Source organism: Camelus bactrianus, chromosome 33, assembly GCF_048773025.1.
Source record: "Camelus bactrianus isolate YW-2024 breed Bactrian camel chromosome 33, ASM4877302v1, whole genome shotgun sequence".
Lineage (NCBI taxonomy): Eukaryota > Metazoa > Chordata > Mammalia > Artiodactyla > Camelidae > Camelus > Camelus bactrianus.
This window is the reverse complement of record NC_133571.1, coordinates 15,445,506-15,463,983: the sequence shown is the minus strand read 5'-3', so window position 1 is coordinate 15,463,983 and position 18,478 is coordinate 15,445,506. Positions and strand designations below refer to the sequence as shown.

The following is an 18,478-nucleotide window of genomic DNA, read 5'->3' as shown; positions in this document are numbered from 1 at the left end:
GCCCCCTGGGGACAGCACAAAAAGGCCAACGACTGTTCCGTTATGCACACGGGACCCTGGGTGTCATTCCCGATGCCCCAGTCCTCCACGCCCTGCTGCCATCACCAGGGTTACGGGATACAGTAATAGTAATTAAATGTGCATTGTGTTCTGGGCCCAGATACCTTCCACTCAATTCCCCTGAGAGGCATTATCATCCCCACTTTACACGGGAGGGAACTAAAGCTCAGAGAGGTAAAGGGACCTGCTTAGCATCACACAGCTCATGGAGCAGCTTGGTTTGACTGCAAAGATGGTTCTCTTTCTACTGAATCAGCCTGTTTTTCTCTTCAGCGGCACTGCCTCCCCAGGAGACCGAAGTCTTGCTCCTCTTCAACAACCTGGACCGAGTTCAGCAAATACCGGGATGTTATAAAGACAGAGCCGCACTCCGGTCACTGTGCTGCAGGTCCTCACCTGGCCTTGCTCGGAAGGGATCCGAGGCGGGGGGGGGAGAGGAAAAGTCTTGTGTGCCACCCGTTCCCCAGGTGTGGACACTGTTACACTCTTTGTGTAAGTCGTTCTATTTAATCCCCTCAACCATCTGGGAGAGAGGAGTCACCATCCCCATTTCATAGAGGAGACAACAGAGGCTAGCGAGTGCTTACGTCACTTTGCCAAGATCACACAGATAGTACAAAAGTGGCAGAAAGTGTAGGGGGAACAGGGCCTGTAGCCACGAAAAGGACATTGAAATACTTAGAAGCACCAAAGCATGGAAAAAAAGATGATTTGAGCTACGGATGATGATTCCAGGGAGACACACAGCATATTACACTGTGACCACCAAGTCAAGGGCTCTGTGTCCAGCCTAAGGGTCTCAAAAGGTAACTCTATGGCAGGGCTCGGGGAGCTCCAAAGGGGCCTCAGAGGCCACAGTGGGGAACCCCAACATTCCTTGCAAGCCCCCAAACGGCAAACTCCCCCAGGCTCTGTGGGGATGATCAGGACAGCCACGCCTGGGCTCCTCGCCACACCTCCTCCCCCAGCCTCATTAGAACTAGGTACGAGCAGATGTCCCGATTTTTTTTTACATTAAAGAAAAATAATATAATTCACAATACAACTCTACTTGGTCCAAAACCTGCTTATTAAAAATCTGCTTTGGGAAAGACGGAGAGTAAATGGTACAATCCCCCATGGAATGATCTCTGTTATGTCTAATTTTGACGGCTGGAAAATAGAATTAGATTCCTGTTCCCAATTCAACTTGCAGCGTTTCTCGGCCCTGCATGAATAAGGAAGATGCAAGAATGTCTCCTCCCGGGCTCTGAGCTGCATTTCCCTTCAGTCCCTCATTTCTTCATCCTTTGATTAGATTTTTAATCCTCTGCCCTTGAACTTCTCCTGCTCTGCCCCACCTTCCTTCCCCCTGGTGGGTGGGGCCAGAGTCACTCAGGAGCCTCAACAGATGAGCTCTCCAAGCAGAGGGGTGCCGGGTGGTTGAGGAGTCCTGCCTGGCTCTCGGCTGGCCTCTCCAGCACTTAGGCAGACTTACCCTCTCCAGGACTGCGCTCGGCCATCCTGCACCAGCTCAAGGGAGCAGGGGGACACACTGCTCCAGAGAGAGTTCTGCCCTGCAAAGGACACTGTGCCTGCCAGGCAGAGACTGCCCTGAGCTGCTGCTCTGAGGCTTCTGGTACAGCCCAGGAGGGTCGAGGGACTGTGGACGAGGAACGCCTGGCTCCCCTCCTGGTCAAAGGACCTGAGTTAAGAGTCTTGCTTTTGTCCTGTACCAGCCACGTGACCTTAAGCCTATTCCCTTTGCAGCTCCAAGACCCTTTGCTCAGCTATAGAATGACTGGAGAAGAGGGAGGTAAAGGGGGAAAACATAAGGGAAAGTACTTTGCAATCTGCAAGGAACCATTTGAATGTCAGAGAATGTCAATTCCAATGGAAAGAGCCCTGGGCTAGGAGGTAGCAGTATCTAGCATAGTGCTCAGCACATGGCAGCAACTTCCTTCCCAAAGCCCAGTAAGAGCTGAAGCAGAGGAAACAGGGCTCAGCTTAAAAGCAAGAGAGACTGTGGCTAGACACAGGAAAGAACTTCCTATCAGTGAGACATTCTACCCAACACAGACAAGGACTGCAGGACAGTCTTTGCTTGGGCATATTTATAGCCTATCTTCTGTCTCAACATTCCTGCTGGGTACATGGGGTATGCCAGTTCAGTCCTGCTTGAGTGGGCTTGTGGCAGAAATTTCCGGGGCAGAATCCTTGAAACCCTGTTACACCCTTCAGTGGTGCAAGGATGCCACACAAGGAGGGTCAGGTGGTATGCAGCATACCCCAAGTGTGTTCCATCAAATGCCAGCATCCTGTGGGCTTTTAGATCAGCATCCTTTTGGGGCATATGACCAAACTTACTTGGAAGATGATGAGGTAAATAGTTGTTTTGGCCACAGGACAACTCAGAGTGTCCATGCTAATGTGTGCTCCGAATCTCCATGAGGGAGAAATAGAATGAAGTGTTATCCAAACATTTCTCTCTCCTTTTTGGCCACAAAATGCTTTTCCCACAAAACCCTTATCATCTAAAGGCATGCTGTCCAATAGAATTTCTGTGAAGATGGAAATGTTCTCTGTCTGCACCATCCACAGGTGGCTACGGAGCATCTGAAGTGTGGCTAGTAAGACTGAGGAACTGGACTTAGAATTTTATTTAACTTTAAAGTGGGGGATTCCAATGCCTCCAAACCCACTGGGTGGCTGTAATAATTAAATACGATACATAAAAAACACAAAGAGTTGGGACTCAGTTACTTTTGTTTCTTGGGTATAGCACAGAACAAACAATCAGTCTGTGTTCAATAATAAATGAATAAACACAAAGACCCTGTTAAAGAAGATAGTTCTGGCGCTTGGCAGGGAGGTGGCTCTTGTTTTCAGATGCTGCAGGGATTTGAGGATGGAAGGTGGATTTACCACGCAGAGCAGTTCTGAGAAGCCGTAGAAAGGAGCCTGATGGAGATGGCGCACGTCTGCCAGTGCAGCCCACCCAGACCCGCAGGGGAAGACCTGCACAGGTGAGCCACACAGGACACAGATGCTTGGGGCTTGGGCTCCGAGCCCCAGTGGTAGCCAGTGGCCAGCACCTGTGTGACGCATGTGGATGCACAGCTGTCACCGGCAGCACACGGATGCATAGATTTGCTGGACTGTGCAGGCTTAAATTAGCTAAATCTCACAAACACTAAATTTATGTCACAAATTGTCTGACAGTCAGAGAAAACGCATTTCTAAAACCTGCATTTGCTGAAAAATGCTTTATCAGGAATTGACCTTGGACCTTTGTTCCATCAGCAGAACACGCTCTCCAAGGGAAGAAGCTCTTCAACCCATGAAATACAAATGCATCCAATTTTATATTTTCCCTCTCTCTCTCTGTTTTGTAGCTCCTTAACAATGAGGCTGAAAATGTGGGAATTGCGTTTGCAGATGCAAAAAGGCTTGGCAGTTGGCCAGTCTCCCTTGTAACTGAGCTCCTCTGTGTTCTGCCCATGCCCAGGGAGTTCTGGCAAAGGATGTTCCTGGACCGCTCTCTCTCTCTCTCTCTCTCTCTCTCACATCCACACATGGACAAACAGCCAAGGACACGTGGAATGCCCGAACCGTCTAACTGTCATCTCCAGGATGGGAGGGTGCCCTCCCCTTCCTGGCGTATCTCCAGCCAGGGGCAAATCAGTCAGGCTGAAATCCACAGGACCTGACTGTCTGGGGCGGAGCCAGCCTGGGGAAACTTACATTCTGCTTTGGCACAGATGAGGCAGGCAGTGGTGCAGTTGAAGAAGTTGAGGATCCCAGCTACCGCCACGCTGATGTCGGTGTTGCTGGGGTGGAGGTTCAGGGTTGTGAATCTCTGGAACTGGAACTTGATAAACTCCTCTGGGGCCACTTTGAAATGGGGGACCTGGGAGGAAGAGCAGAAAAGGACAGCAGGGAAGGTCCAGAAGGAGTGAGAAAGAAAGAAAAGAGCAGAGAGTGAGACCAGGCGGCAGAGGGTGGATTCTCGTGTGAAAGACCTTTGCTGCACACTGGTAGGAGCTGGAACCTACAGGACTCAGGGCACCCGCTCCGCTGGAGGAAGATGAGATGGCATCCCTGACAACGCTTGAGACAGGCGGACGCAGGACGGGAAACCCTGTATACATGTGCTGTGGATCTCAGAGCTGGGGTCTGTGACCCTGAGAAGGCAAAACAATAGGTCTTTATTCTCAGAGGAACTGTCCACTGCAGGGCAGCGAGACAAACAGCTCTTGAAGGCATAATCCTTATTTTATTTTATTTGTAGTTAATGAATCAGAGCAGAGATGGCAGAAAGAGAAAAAGACTGCCCTGGGGACTAAGGCAGGGGGCTCCCTCAGCTAGTCTAGCCAACAGATACATAAACCAGCTCCCAACGAAATTTCTGGATAAAAGCCTGGGATGGGAGGAGGAAGCACCTCTGGCTGGGAAACCATCTAGAGAGCCAGGTAAATAATACCTGCTTTGGCTTCATTAGAACAGTGTCAGCTTCCGTCTGAGTCTATTACTGACATTTCCAGGAGGCACTGTCCCTGCCTTCTGCCTCTCTTCTCCCGGAAAGAGATATTAACAGGCTGTGATGGGCTGCTTTATTGGCGACTTTGGCTATTGGGTAGGTAATAGGAAAGTTAAAACATAATAAGCTGCCATCTACCTTGATTTTACTCTGTCACCCTGGTACCCAGAGCCAGAAAAGCTAAAGGTGGCTCATGCCTCTCTCAGAGATGGGGCTAACACCTCAACCCTCATCCTCACTTAGGGTGCCCAGTGTGAGGGCCAGATTACCGTAAGTATGGGTCTGAACTGATGTTAAAGTGAATAAGATTGAGGTTAGACAGCAAGAAGAACTTCCTGGTGATGATGCTGACTGGCTCCTAGAATGGGTCATTCAGACATGATTGCAGAAGTTTCCTTTGCCTGCCTGGCCCAGAGTCTGGGATGATGTTGACATGGTCTCTGTAGGATTCTGCTACTTTTTAAGCTTATAGAGTAAGTCAGCCAGAGCCCAGAACCCCTCTGAGACTAGGGTGAGGGGAGGATAAAGATTTAGCAAAAAACAGCGAGAAAAATCCAGAATTCAACTAGAATTAACCCTTGCACCATAGAGAGAGGGCAGCCAATAGTTTCCAGCAGAGACTGAAAAGCACAGAACTGGGGAGACAGCCTGGTGAGTAACGACAGAAGACTCTAAAGAGTGAGGCTGACCTGCAGTGTGTCATAAGAGGTCTTTCTTCCCACTTATATTTTGCATCCCCTACAATCTGTCTAGAATGAATAACAAATGCGCCTTGGAAGGAAAAAAGGGTCACAGAGGGGCAAGATGGAGGCCAAGGCTGGGCAGGGGCAGGGTGGCCAGGCTGGCGGGCTTACACATTTGAGCATCTCTGACCAGTGCCCCTCCTGTGTGGCCATCCAGCCTACCAGGTTCCATCAGCAGCTAACTCACCCCCAGTAGAAGGAACACTTACAGATACGCTTGAATCCACAGATCCCAGAGATGAAGCAAGGAAAAGACTTAGGAAAGTGAAGACTCAGGAAAATTTGTTTTCAAGTCCATAGGCTTGGGTTTGCATCTAGGTTCTGGTGTATGGTCTGGGGCAAACTGTTCAACCTGTCTAAGCTTCATTAACATAGAAATAACAACAGGTGCTTCCTGGAGCTCTAGGAGGATAAAGTGAGACCCTGTGTGTGAAGGATGCACTAGTTCAGTTTCTAACACGGATTCAATGTTCAGGCAATGCCTTTTCTCCTTCCCTTCCCCTTTCTCCCCAAATCTAGGAGCTGCGAAGAAGCTCTGGGGGATGCATGTGCAGGGGTGAGGGCCGAGGGGCTTCCTAGGTGGGGGATCTGGTGGAAAGCCTCCAGCACAACACACACACTCCCATCTTGGAGGCTGCTGGGGATGCAGCCAGCTGCCGTGATGGGCCCGGGCAGGGATGGCCAGACCTTCCTGCTGATTCTCTCTCTAGGACCAAGATCAATCCACAATTGATTCGCAATTACAAACGCATCCCAGCAGGTCATTGTGGAGGTGTGGGGTGTGGGGGGGAAGGAGAGGTGAGCGCAATGGAGGGAGGCAGCGAGGCAGAAAGCGGCCAGCCACAGGGGCTGCAGAGATGTTAGCAGCATTTATAGGAACAAACTCCTCGGTGAGAACTCCATTTCTTTTCCCTGAAACTGAGGGGAATCAGTGTGAGGCAGTTCCGCCTCATAAAATATTAAAAGAAATGCATCATCCGAATGGAGAGGAAAGGCTGCTCTGGAAGGAACACAATCAAAGGCGGACTAACCGTCCAGCCGTTCCCTGGGCGGCACGACCTGCCTGGCTGGTCCACGGAACGGGCTCCGGGGCAGCGGGATGGGAAGACGGATGCAAGTCAGGGTCTCTGCCTCCAGCCTGAAATGCCAAACAGGGCTAAGGGATGTGTTTGCGGAGATAAAACAGCCACTGAACCCCCATTCAGAGGAGGCCATTTTGGAGTGGGAGTCGGGGGGATAAATGCAGGGGACCGTGAGGAAAGTGTGATGGGGAGGTTGCAGGGAGGAGGGGAGAGAGCAGAAAAGAGGAAATGGGGAGCTGGAGTCTTGGCAGCCTCACCCGGTGAAGATCACAGCAATCGCTGAAATAACAACCTGCCATAGATTTGAGCTGTGACTTGGAGCCTGGCAAGAAAGATTTAAATTAAACATCAGGTCTAACTTGCCGGGGCCGAGGCTTTGAGATGCTGGAAGGGCCTGCAGTGGGACAGTCTCCTTCTTTGGCCTGGGCTGGATCAGGAGTCACCTTTCAGGACATCTGGGAGGAGTGGGGAGTTGTCCACGTGGACCCACGTTGCCCAGGGCAAGGAGCTCAGGGGCGTGGCCTGCAGGGCAGTGGTGAGTAAGGCCCACCCAGGGACTGGGGCTAGGATCACACAGTGCTCTAACACGCCGAGAGCAACTCTTAGAGTGGGCTCGTAAAACCCAGGAGAGCAATGTTCCTATCCATGCCTCAGGGACTCGCCAAGTCCTCTGATCCCGTGAGACGTGGAGGCATCAAGGGAGTGGCTTCCAGAGGGCCTGGGGGAGGCAGAGGCCCGCCTGCTGCTCCACTGCCTCTGTGGGGGCAGCTCTCTAAAGCTTCTGGAAGGCTGAGCATCCAGGCCCCTTGAACAGGTGCAAGTCTGACCCTTCCTTCTTCTGTCCTTCCGCCCTGCCCTGTCCCCAGCTCCTGACCACCAGGCTCCATCTATCTCTTCTGAAAGAACTGCCTAGAAGGCTCCTGGGAGCAGAAAGAGACTACGGGGTCACTTTGCCACAGTCTCTCAGGGGTAGATCTGAAGGAGAAGGACTGATTGCTTCCAAGAAGAACTAGGAAAGATTCCAACAACAGAATCTCTGAAGTTTCAAGTTTGTTCTTTCTGAGGGGAAAGGAGAGAGAGAACTGATGGACTAGGGAGGGATCAGGCTGCTGCTCAGAAACTCATCCCTGACCGTCTTTATCTCCCAGGGAATGAGAACTAGAGGGAATGGACCCAACACCTTGGAGAAGTAAACACTGGAATTGGGGAATGAAGAAGAAAGCAAAATAAAATCTCTCTTTAAAGAGAACTTATAAAACAGAGGTTTTCAAACTTGATTTCAGCACTAAAAATGCAGCAAAGCCTTGCTCCAAAGGCATTCTTCCCCAGAATCCCAGGATCCAAACAGATGCCCTGGAGCTGTTCACATGGAGCTCGGACTCCTGCCCTCTTGGCCTCGCCTGGACCACCACCCTCCCCAGCGTCTCCCTCTAACCCCGCCACCAGCATCCCCTGCCCCACCCAGGACCCTAAGACTCAGAAGAGCATGGCTTGAAAATCTTGTTGTGAAACTTTCCCTCGGAGTCCCCTTCACCTAAGCAACCTGGAAAAAACTAACTGCCACCAAAAGACCACTTTTTAAATTTGGAGTGACATCAGGCAGGCCCTGATTCACTCTTCCAGCTCTTAAGAATCCACGCTATCTTTGGGCCCGGGGGCCCGGGCTGCCAGCCCACAGATGGTCCCCACCCTGGTGCAGCACTCACCTCCTTCTCCCCGCAAATGTTGCTGATGATGGAACTGGAGGCCGGGCTGGAGGATGGTCCCAGGACAGCGACCACCCCCTTGGGAAGGATCTGACACACTGCAGCCGGTGGCGGGGACAGAGCGTGTGGAGCAAGAAAGGAAACAAGGCACTCATCAGGTGCGACGTGGTCTTCGGCCTGGAGTCCTCCAGTCCCCAGCCCCCCATCACTGCCCCCTCACCTTCCACCCACTCCCGCCCAGGTCCCCTCTCCTACCCTTCCAAACCCAGTGCCTCTCCTCCCCTGGACTACGGGGCTCCGGGACAGTTTTATTGGAGTTTATGGATGGTATTAAATGAGGAAATGACCCAGGTTATGACAACATACGGCCTCAGCCAACAGGGTGTATAAATTGTCTGGGCTGCCACCCAAGGACGGAGGCGCACGGCGGTTCCAGCCCATCCCGCCCTCCGGCCTGGCCTGCAGGATTGGGGCTGCGAGCCAGGCATGGCTGCTGCGGGGGCCGAGGGCCCAGCTCACAGAACGGCCACCCGAGAAAGAGTCTGGGGAGGGAGAAAGGCAGACAAGCAGAGAGACCAAAGGAAGGGAGGATGATGCAGGCAGAGAGGAGAAAGGATTCAGTCCAAGTCAAAGGGAGCAGGAGAGAGAGGAGGAGAAAGAGGGAGGATGAGAGGCCAAGAGGGGCCTCACCTTCCGATGCCACCTGCAGTCACCTCGCCGGGAGCCTGGCACCCCCGCTTCCCCGAGCGTGTCACGTGCCCTGCTGACAACCAGCGTGCTCTGTGCCCTTGAGCCTCACCTTGGCGCTCCTCCCTCCTCTACCCTAGACACTCCCTCACCTGTCAAGGAGCACCTCAAACGCCAACTTCTTACACCTTCCCTGGCTCCTTCAAGTGGAATTCAAACTCCCCCCGGGCTCCGAGGCCCGTGGTTTGTCCGTCAGCTCTAAGACACTTGTAAGTGTGTCTATTCTGGTTGTTTAGATGCGTTTCTCCTCTCACTAGGTTTCAAAACCTTAAGGGCCAGAGCTGAGCCGGGTATCCGTCTAAATCCCCGCTTTGCTTTTCCTCGGTGTCCGGCACAATGTTTTTTAGATGCCCAGTTGATCATTGTTGAATGAATGAGTGGATGGATGGGACATGAGGTTGGAAGAGGAGGAGAGACTAAGATTTTATAATGCTACAGGCTGAGAAAGGAAGCATTGGGGGAAAAGGGGAAACAGACGGAGAGAGAAAATGAGACAATTCTCAGGACACGCACAGCGATACAGAAGCAGAGAGCCGTCCCTCGGATACGCCCCGTGCTTCCTGGTCGCCCTGTGAGACATCCTTCCCCGCAAAACTCAGAGCTGACACGTTTTCCTCCGACTCCCATCCAGTCAGCTCAGTCAACGGAGGTAAAAGGGTTAGTCCGAGGATCCTCACTGCGTCAGCAGCAAAGCCATGCCCGCAACCTGGACGCGCTTTCTCCGAGAGCCCTAAGCACTGGCCCACACAGCCAGCTGAGGGCTGTGACAGGCACAGGGGGCAGGGTAGAGCACCAGGGGTCATATGCCGGCATTTGAACTCATCACACGGACGACAGATCTGTGAGGTCTTCTCCCAGCCTGCTGCTCAGGCGTGGATCCCACAACATCCCAAATCTCACCGGCCCCTGAGGCTGCTGGCAGCGGGCGCCTGAGGGGGACCCCTCAACTCTAAATATCAGAACCGTCCCCAGTGACAGAGTAGCTGTGAACAGGCTTTACCTGAGGAACGCTCTTCAAAGTTCAGGCTAATTCCAAGGAAATTACCTCACGTGATCCCTGCCAACTTAACTCTTCCCGCCTGCTGGGGGCTCCAAGTTCACTGGCCATCAAATTCCTACAACAACCTCAAGGATGGATCTTAGTTTCTAATTTTACAAATAAAAAAACCGCATCCTGGGGATGTTACGGCCAGAGCCAGTGTGGGAATTCAAGTCTGGTGACCCCATCCAGTGACTGCCCTGCTCCTTGCAGCCACTTCTCCCACCTCTTCTCAACCCCGTACAGTCGAGGTCCCCAGCCCATCTTGTTCTACTGCATCCACCTCCCTAGGGTCACCAATGACCTCTTAGGAGTTCTCACCTCATCCTCTCTCTCTCTCTGGGACATGTGATGCTGCTGATTGCACTGTTCTTATGAATTTCATAACACTATCCAATCCCAGTTCTCAGCTGCTTCTCTGACTGGTCTTTCTCACTTCCTTCGCCAACCCCTCTTCCTTCGCCTACCCACAAAATTCAGATTCTGTCCATGCCTCACTCTCTCTGGGTCATCTCATTCTTGCTTGTGGCTTCTACTCTCATCTCTGCCCAGGCGATCCTACACTCTGATCGATGTCCTGAGTTACAGAATCAGGTCCCTACCCCCTGCTGGGTGTTGCCATGGGGACTTCCCTCTGGTGTCATGCACTCGGCATGCCTGCGGCAGAGAGACACAAAGCACAGTCTTGAAGAGCAGGAACTCTGATGCAAGACTGTCTGGGTGTGAGTCTTGTCTAGGTCACTTAGGAGCTGTGGGACCTGGAGCACTTTACCAAAACCCTCTGGGCCTGCTTCCTCGTCTACAGGACGGGGATATTAACAGCACCTCTCTTACAGGGATGTTGTGAGAATCAAAGTGAGCTAATACAAAGGACCTGGAGTGGTACCGACAAGCTGTACGACTCTCCTTACTCCCAGTACACTGTTTCTGTTACATGCTTTTCATAAACAGTCTGATTTGATCTGCATACTTCAGGAAGAAGATGCATTATCATCCCCACTTTACAGATGGGGAAACTGATGCTCAGAGAATTTAAGTAACTTGTTCAAGGTCACACAGGTAGAGCTGGGCTTGAACTTGGAGATCCAACTGGTGCCAAAGCCCAAGCTCTTAACTCCTGCACTGCACCCTCCTTCGCTCCTGAATCTCAAACAGCGGTCACCCTTGACTCTTCCTTGCCTTCCCTTGCTGAATCTACTCACTCGCTATACCAATCAGGGGCCAGGCTCTGACCATTTGACCTGCTCACCTCCTGCTGTCCCCTCCTTTCAGCTCTCACCGTCACAGTTCTAGGTCAGCCCCTTTTACTATCTGCCTCTAAGGGCTTTCTCTGTCACCACGATCCTTCACTTCCAATCGGTTCTCCAAATTGGGGCTAATTATAATCCTAAACATAGGTCTGTTGCTCCTGCAGAAAGTTTGTCTAATTTACCTCTGTGTCCTCCATACCTAGCACAGGGCTGAACTCAGAGTTATGTGCTCAATAAGGAGCCGCTGAACCTCAACAAAGCCCCCTCAACACTTTCCGTGGAAAACTGGAAATAAACTAAATGTCCAATCGTAAGGGAATAGTTATCTAAAGTGTGGGTCATATACCCAAATGGAATATTACTTAGGCATTTAAAATGCTTATGAACAGTTTATAATAGTATTAAAAATATTTATGTAATAATATTAAGAGAAAGAAGCAAGATATAAAATTATATGTGTATCGATATGAAGGCTACAACTAAGCAAATACAGAAAATAGTTCTGCTCTGAGGAGTGACTGGAAGAAGAGGTTGTAAAAGCCCGTGTTTATTGAGTGCTAATTACGACCCATTCTAAGCACTTTATATGAATTGACGTATTTAATTCTGGAAACAGCCTGATGTGCTAGATAATCTTACAGTCACTTCATTTTACAGATGAGAAAAGCAGAACAAAGAAGTGAAAAAAAAGGCAGAGTCAGGATTCAAACCCCCAACCCCTGGATCCAGCATCAGTTCCCTAACCACTGCGCCACACAACCGCCCCTGGTTACTAGTGATTAACTCGGATCTTAATAGAGATTGCCTTGACTGGTGGAACACTAAATGATGCTCTCCCCCCCCCCCTTTCTCTACTTTCCATAAACAAGCATGTATTTCCTTCATAACATATCATTACAGAAAATAAAATTTCATTATGAAAAAAATTTCTTCCGATGAGCAGGTAAAATCCAGATGGGCCTGATCTCCTCAAGACACAACCTCCCAGCCCTTCCTCCCATCACCTCTCCTCCCTCTTCACGCCAGCTCACCTGGAACACACTCCGTATCTTCCTATTACCTGAGCCCATTCCAGGGCTGTTCTCTCTGACTAGACCAGGGATGTCTTAGCCTGCTGCCTGAGGTCTGTGAGTGGAAGTCAGTGGTCTGTGAACAACTGGGGAAAGAAAAATGGCATTATTTTCTCTAAACCCCTAACTAAAATTTAGCATTCCTGTCAATTTGGAATATAGGCAATAAAGCACGGTATCCTAACAGTAACTGCGACTCCGTCACTGACAGACATCATGAGTGTGTCATATCACATTACAGTGCTGCAGACGTCTTGAAATGTCACTCATATTCCTAATTACTTCAAAATTACACTAGTAGTTACATCCTATGCTAGGTTTGGCTATTGAATACATTAATAAAGAAATACATACACTGATGTATCACTATTAAAATATTTTAACTGCATTCCCATATAATCAGTTTCCCTGGTCATCCTATCTATTTAATTTTATTCATTTAAAAACACTTATCTGAGGAGTTTATTAGCACCCTTAGACTACCAGGGTCCAGACCCTTTTGCCTGGAAAACTCCTACTGGTCCTCCAGTGCCCAGCTCGGTTCTTGCCCATAGGCAAGAAGGTGCCATTCCCTCCTGACAGTCACATCACACTGTGGCTCTGAGCCAGCTCCATGCTGAACAGGTCAGCGTCCCTGTTTTCTGAATTCCTGGCCAGCTTCTGCCCCAAGCTAGCTCATTATGCTGGGTCTCAATAGGGGGAAATTTCTCTTGAAATGAAATTCTTATAGAAGGTCACAATCCCTTATTCCCAATTCCAAAATCCAAAAGGCTCTGAAACCAGATGGTTTTCATCAAACTCATTTGGTGTCAAAATCTGATCTAAATAGAGAGATGTGACGCTTGTCATAATATGTGAATAGTTGCATGCAAGTGTGCATTTAATTTTGAGTATGGGGTTCAGCCCCAAACCCCACCAGAAATGCTACTTAATGTATGGTATGAGCACCATGTGACCTGCCCAGTATCTGAAAAGCTCTAGACTCTAAATACATCCAGCCTCAAGGGTTTGTGGACCTGAGTTCGCTGTTGTGAGTGATCATCCCCCATCTACCGCTGGATCAGAAACTCCTTGAGGGCAGGGGTCACATCTATTCAGTCCTGGCAACAAGACAGTGCTCAACAGATGTTTGCTCAGCTGAACTGAAAGGATCCAAAATGAGTGCAATGAAAGTGAATTATCATCTTCCCAGCAGCCATGGCCTGGGGATTTCCTGGGATCTGGGAATTGTTCTTTCATTCCCTATGAAGGATGCCGGCTCAGTAAAAATGAAAATCATCTCTGAAGGGCCTCGGCTCTGAAACTTCCCGGACCCTGATTCTGCAGGCCCCCGGCTGTCTTGTGAGGGTCTCTGAGCAGTTTTGTGAGGGATGGAGGAGAGGGAGGTGCACTCTACCTCTGCCTCCCAGGGAGCAAGGAAGAGACAGGAGTGACGTTGCCATGGCGACGAAGTTTCCCAGCCAGCAGAGGAGTTGGAAGGCAACTGACAGAGCAGCTGCAGGAATAAAAGACCACGGTGGGGTGCTGGAGGAAAGGGGAACTTCTTCTCCCAGGGAGATACCAGCTCCAGCCTGGATCGGACTTCCCCTTAGACACCTGGCCTGCACAGGAGATGTTTGTGGGAGCTGCTTCTTCCCTGCGTCTATACAGGGAGGGGAAGGTCCGGCTGTGCTGCAGATGGTCCAGAGGGGTGAGTTGTAGGCACACTGATCGCAGGCCCTCCAGGGAAAAGGCAGCTTCCCGGGTGGGGACGAGGAACCTGGGGCCTCCTCACCTAACAGTGTGGCCCTCTCTGAGCCCCTGTGTAAACAATCAAGGCCGTCGGGAGCTGACAGAGATGTGGAGCAGGGGCTGGGAGAACTGAGGCCGTCACATAAAAACACGTCAAGGCTCTGAAGCCTGAGTGGAGAGGGTCTGGTCCTGGTTCACGCTAAGCTCCAAGTGGGGCCCTGATGAGCGGGAGCGAGGAAAACAACTGCCTTCATCAGCACCAAGAACTGCCTCCTTCTTGTGCGAAAGCCTCGGAGCACGGTCCACTCTCAGCTCTGTGACTGGACAAGGGGCTGAATGGACCGGCCCTGATGGCCTCTGAGAGGAGAGCCGTGAAGGTGGGAGAGCCGGATCTCTGCACTGGCCCGCCCACGATGGGTACCGCTCTGGCCAGGGTGCCCCAGGGTCTTAGAGAGCTCAAAAGTGCCACTGGCTGTCACAGGGATGAAATGAACAGCATGGGGAACACGGTCAATGATACTGTAACATCTTTGTATGTGACAGATGGTAACTACACTTAGCATGGTGATCACTTTGTAATACACAGAAATATCAGATTACTGTGCTGAACACCAGGAGCGAACAGTCTTATAGATCAATTATTCTTCAAACACAAACAAACCAACTCATAGAAAAGTGATCAGATTTGTGGTTACCAGAAGCGGGGGATACAGGGAGGGGGAATGGATGAAGGCAGTCAAAAGGTACAAACTTCCGGTTACAAGATAAATAAGAATTAGGGATGTCGTGTACAACACGGTAAGTGTAATTAACACTGCTGTATGTTACATACGAAAGTCGTTAAGAAAGTGAATCTTAAGAATTCTCATCACAAGGAAAAACATTTTTTCTATTCCTTTAGTTTTCTATCTGTGGAAGATGAGGGATGGTCACTAAACTTACTGTGACAATCATTTCATAATGTAAGTCAAATCATTATACTGTATACCCTGAACTTACACACATCAATTATCCCTCAATCAAACTGGAAGGGGAAAAGAAAATCTGCCATTGGTTCCTCTCACCAAAGACATATCATTCAAAGCTCTCAGCCTGGTCCCAGACCACCGTGCAAGGGAATGTTACACAGGCAGGCACTGACTGGCAGACACATTACCACCCTGGATCCGTACTTACAATCATCCCGAGAGGGAGGAGTTACAATACTAATTCTCCTACTAAGAAGGATGCTAGTAAGTGAACTCTACAAAGAGTTCACCTGGCACCTAGCCCTGCTCTAAGTCTTCTAAGTGCATCATCGCATTTAATCTTTGCAATAGCTTCATGAAGTGAGAACTGTTATTATTCCCATTTTACAGATGAGGAATGTGAGGCACAGAGACAAGCCCGCGGTGCTGGTAAAGTCAGGATTAGGATCCTGGTGCTCCCAACTCCAGAACCTGTGTCCTGACGGCTGTTCTACATGGCTCTCCAGTCCCCTCACCACCACCCCACGGAAACTCAGTTTTAGCCACGCCCAGTGGTCACTGACCCAAGGTACTCCATTTTTCCCTGCCTCGAGCCCAAGCATCAACCTCAAGTGTGCTGTTAAGGCTTCTGCATGGACGCACTCTTCCTTTCCCCTCTTCTGTCAAACATTCCGAAGTCTGGCCTTCCCCAAGGCCTTCCCTGAGCACCTGGCTGCACCTCTGACCTATCTCTGACCTCCCTCTGCCCTTGTCGGAGCCACTCCCTGGCAAGTCCACAGCAGAGCTACTGAGATTTATGTCCCTTTTCCCATATGTGGTCTTAGCTGTCTCCTGCGAAAGACAGTGAGCCTCAGTCTCCCCATCTGTAAAATGAGGAGTTCGAGCCAGGTGATTTTTGAGCACTGTGATTCGATGCATTTCTGAGTCCCTGTTATGCATACGTGAGGGGGGCCACTCAGAGAAGGGGAGCAAGGACTGTTTGTTGAACGACTCATCACTGTCCTAGGCCTTTCTCTTCCAGCGTCTCCCCTTTTCTCCTTATGCTGACATGGAGACGTCCTACTAAGTTGATGGCGGGATGTTTGCCTTCACCTGCAAGAGCAGCTCTGAATCACCAGAGGTCATACCCGCAGAGCCTTCGAGAAGCTCAGGAGCCCGTGCAGGAGGGGCAGCCACGCAGCGGGGACCTCACGCTCCGCGCCCATCTCCAGGCGCTGGGGCCTCATGGCGCTCGCCAGGGACGCAGCGCGCCTCTGGGTTTCCAGGGGAAACAGTGTGGACGGCTGATAGCATGCTTGGTCTCACAGAGACAAACAGAGGCAGAGGCGAGGGGTTCACAGGGAGGCTCCCGCTTTTAGCTCTGCAGTAAATTAAACCTCAGTCTGTCTCTGGCAGCAGCAGAGACGGTGCCTCCGGGTGTTTGGGTGATAAGGGGGTAGCGCTTAGTTAAGCTCTAATACGTTCACCCACAGGAGACACACGGATCTATAGGAACAGAGGAGGGCAAGGCCTGTGGGAGCTCCCTGCACCGGAGCCAAGGAAGGAAGGGACAGGCGGGAGGGGAGGTGACCTCGTAGGTCCGGTCCACCCCTCTTACTTCAGATCTGTGGGCTGGGCAGAAGCCGCTGGGGAGTCAAACATCAAGAAGCAGCAGGCAATGACGGTGACCCGGGCAGAAAGGTGGAGGGAATCAGATGTGCGTCTGAGGAAGCTTTTACTAGTGACCCTCACTTTGAATAAACCCACTGCATGAAAATCCATGTGAACCAGAGAGAAGCCTGGCGGTTTGCTTCTGGTCTCTTTCTATTGTCCAGGTTGTTACTAATTAACGCCCCGTGTAACACTTTCCATCTCCCAGCCGGGCTTTCAACCATCAAACGAGAAGGTTGAACTCTAGACTCCAGCATCTTCAGTTTCTCGCCACTTCATCATCTTTGATTCTGAAATCGCCATTGCTTCTCTCGGCTGACATGCCTGCCCCAAATGTGATTCATTATCTGTGGTTTGTGCAGAGGTTTTGAAACTCACCTATTGCCGAGAGCAAGCACCAGGGTGCCCTGTGGGATGGCTACTGCCTCAGCTGAGATCAGAGCCTCTGTTTTCCGAAACCAAGAATGTTATCACTACGATCTTTCACCCCCTTGAAGTGGAGTCCCCAGCCAGGGGGTGACAGGTGTGAGGTGGGGGGCATTGTTCAGGGCCCTAGAGCCACTCAAATAGCTTTAAGTCATCAGTGCAAATCAGCCCCAGAGCACTGGCCCAGGGAAGACCCAGCCATGACACTGAGCAGTGGTTGGCTCTGGGCAGCACTCCTCGCCTTCCAAAGGCTCAAAGCTGTCGGATGCATCAGACCAGAAAACGGGAAAAAGGGAATATCCAATTATGATGGAGGCCCCACGGGGCACACTGACATTAAAGACAGGCTGTTTGAGAGAAGCCCGGGAGGTAGACCTCGCTGCCAGGTAGAGATGGTTGAACATTGAATCAGAGGAGAGATAGAAAGATGATGGTAAGAGGTGGAGAAAGCTAGCTTCAAGGTGGTGGGGAGAGAATAAACACGAGAACGAAATCCACAACTGTCACTTACTAAACACCTGCTACGTGCAGGGTGGGAATTCCCTCACCTGCACTGTCTCGTGTTGTGTTCGAATGGCCCTAGGAGGTGATATTACCATCACCTCGTTTTATAAACGAGGAAACTGGGGCACAGAATGGTCAAACAGCCTGTCCACGGTCCCACAGCTAGTAAACAGTAGAGCCAGGATTTAAATTGGTCAGTCTGACCCTAAAATCCACGCTCCTCTTTACCCCACAGTCTCCTCAAAGCAGGGACGGCCGAGCCGTTGCCCCTCCTTCATCCTGGACCCTGCCTCCTTCTCATCTCCTCCCCCTCCCCCGACACTGCCACACACCTCCAGTCCCGCCCCCACCACGCTTCTGCTAAAAGCGCTAACCCACCACCCACTCCCCCTCTTACTATGGGAGGAAAAGAATCCGGCTGGAAGCTTTCTTGCTATGAACTGTCTGGGTGGTGTTAAAAATCCATCGTCGGGGAGCAGCTCTGGCTTTAGGAGAAAAGCCTTTGGGGTAGAAAGATCCAAAAGCCCTCTATTCTAACAAATGCTAATCATGCCTCAGACACATTGAGATGTAAAAGCTGAACCAAGGGCCACTTGTTAGTAAAATACTTCGTGCCTAGAAGAAGGGCATTAGAAAGATGCTCCAAAGCTCTGTGAGGAGGAATAAAGAGATCAGTTTCCTTTATTCCCCTGATTCATCTGGCTTAATATTTCAGATGTATTTTCTCGGCAAAGCCTGGGTCATTGGGAAAGGAAATTTATATCTGCTAATGACCCCCATCCACAGTGGGCGATTCGTGCTTTCTGTCCCGTGAGGGAAACCCTGAAGCACCGATGAAGGGGGAGATGGGTTTTTTTCAAAGAACAGACTATAGAACTATTTAGAAACCTGGACCATTGTCCGAGATCTGCCCTCCTGGACAAAGAAGCACTAGAGGACAGACGGGGCTGGGAGAGTCACAGGAAGTCATCGCTCGTATTTAC

At 50.7% G+C, this 18,478-nt stretch overlaps 1 protein-coding gene across 1 annotated transcript in view; it reads right to left on the bottom strand.

Moving 5' to 3' along the window:
- GRIK4 (glutamate ionotropic receptor kainate type subunit 4) overlaps window positions 1–18,478 on the bottom strand; it is a 387,595-nt gene that overhangs the window by 140,042 nt on the left and 229,075 nt on the right. Inside the window, 2 exon segments of the mRNA XM_074356846.1 lie at window positions 3,784–3,949; window positions 8,111–8,208. Coding sequence (XP_074212947.1) covers window positions 3,784–3,949; window positions 8,111–8,208 — 264 coding nt within the window.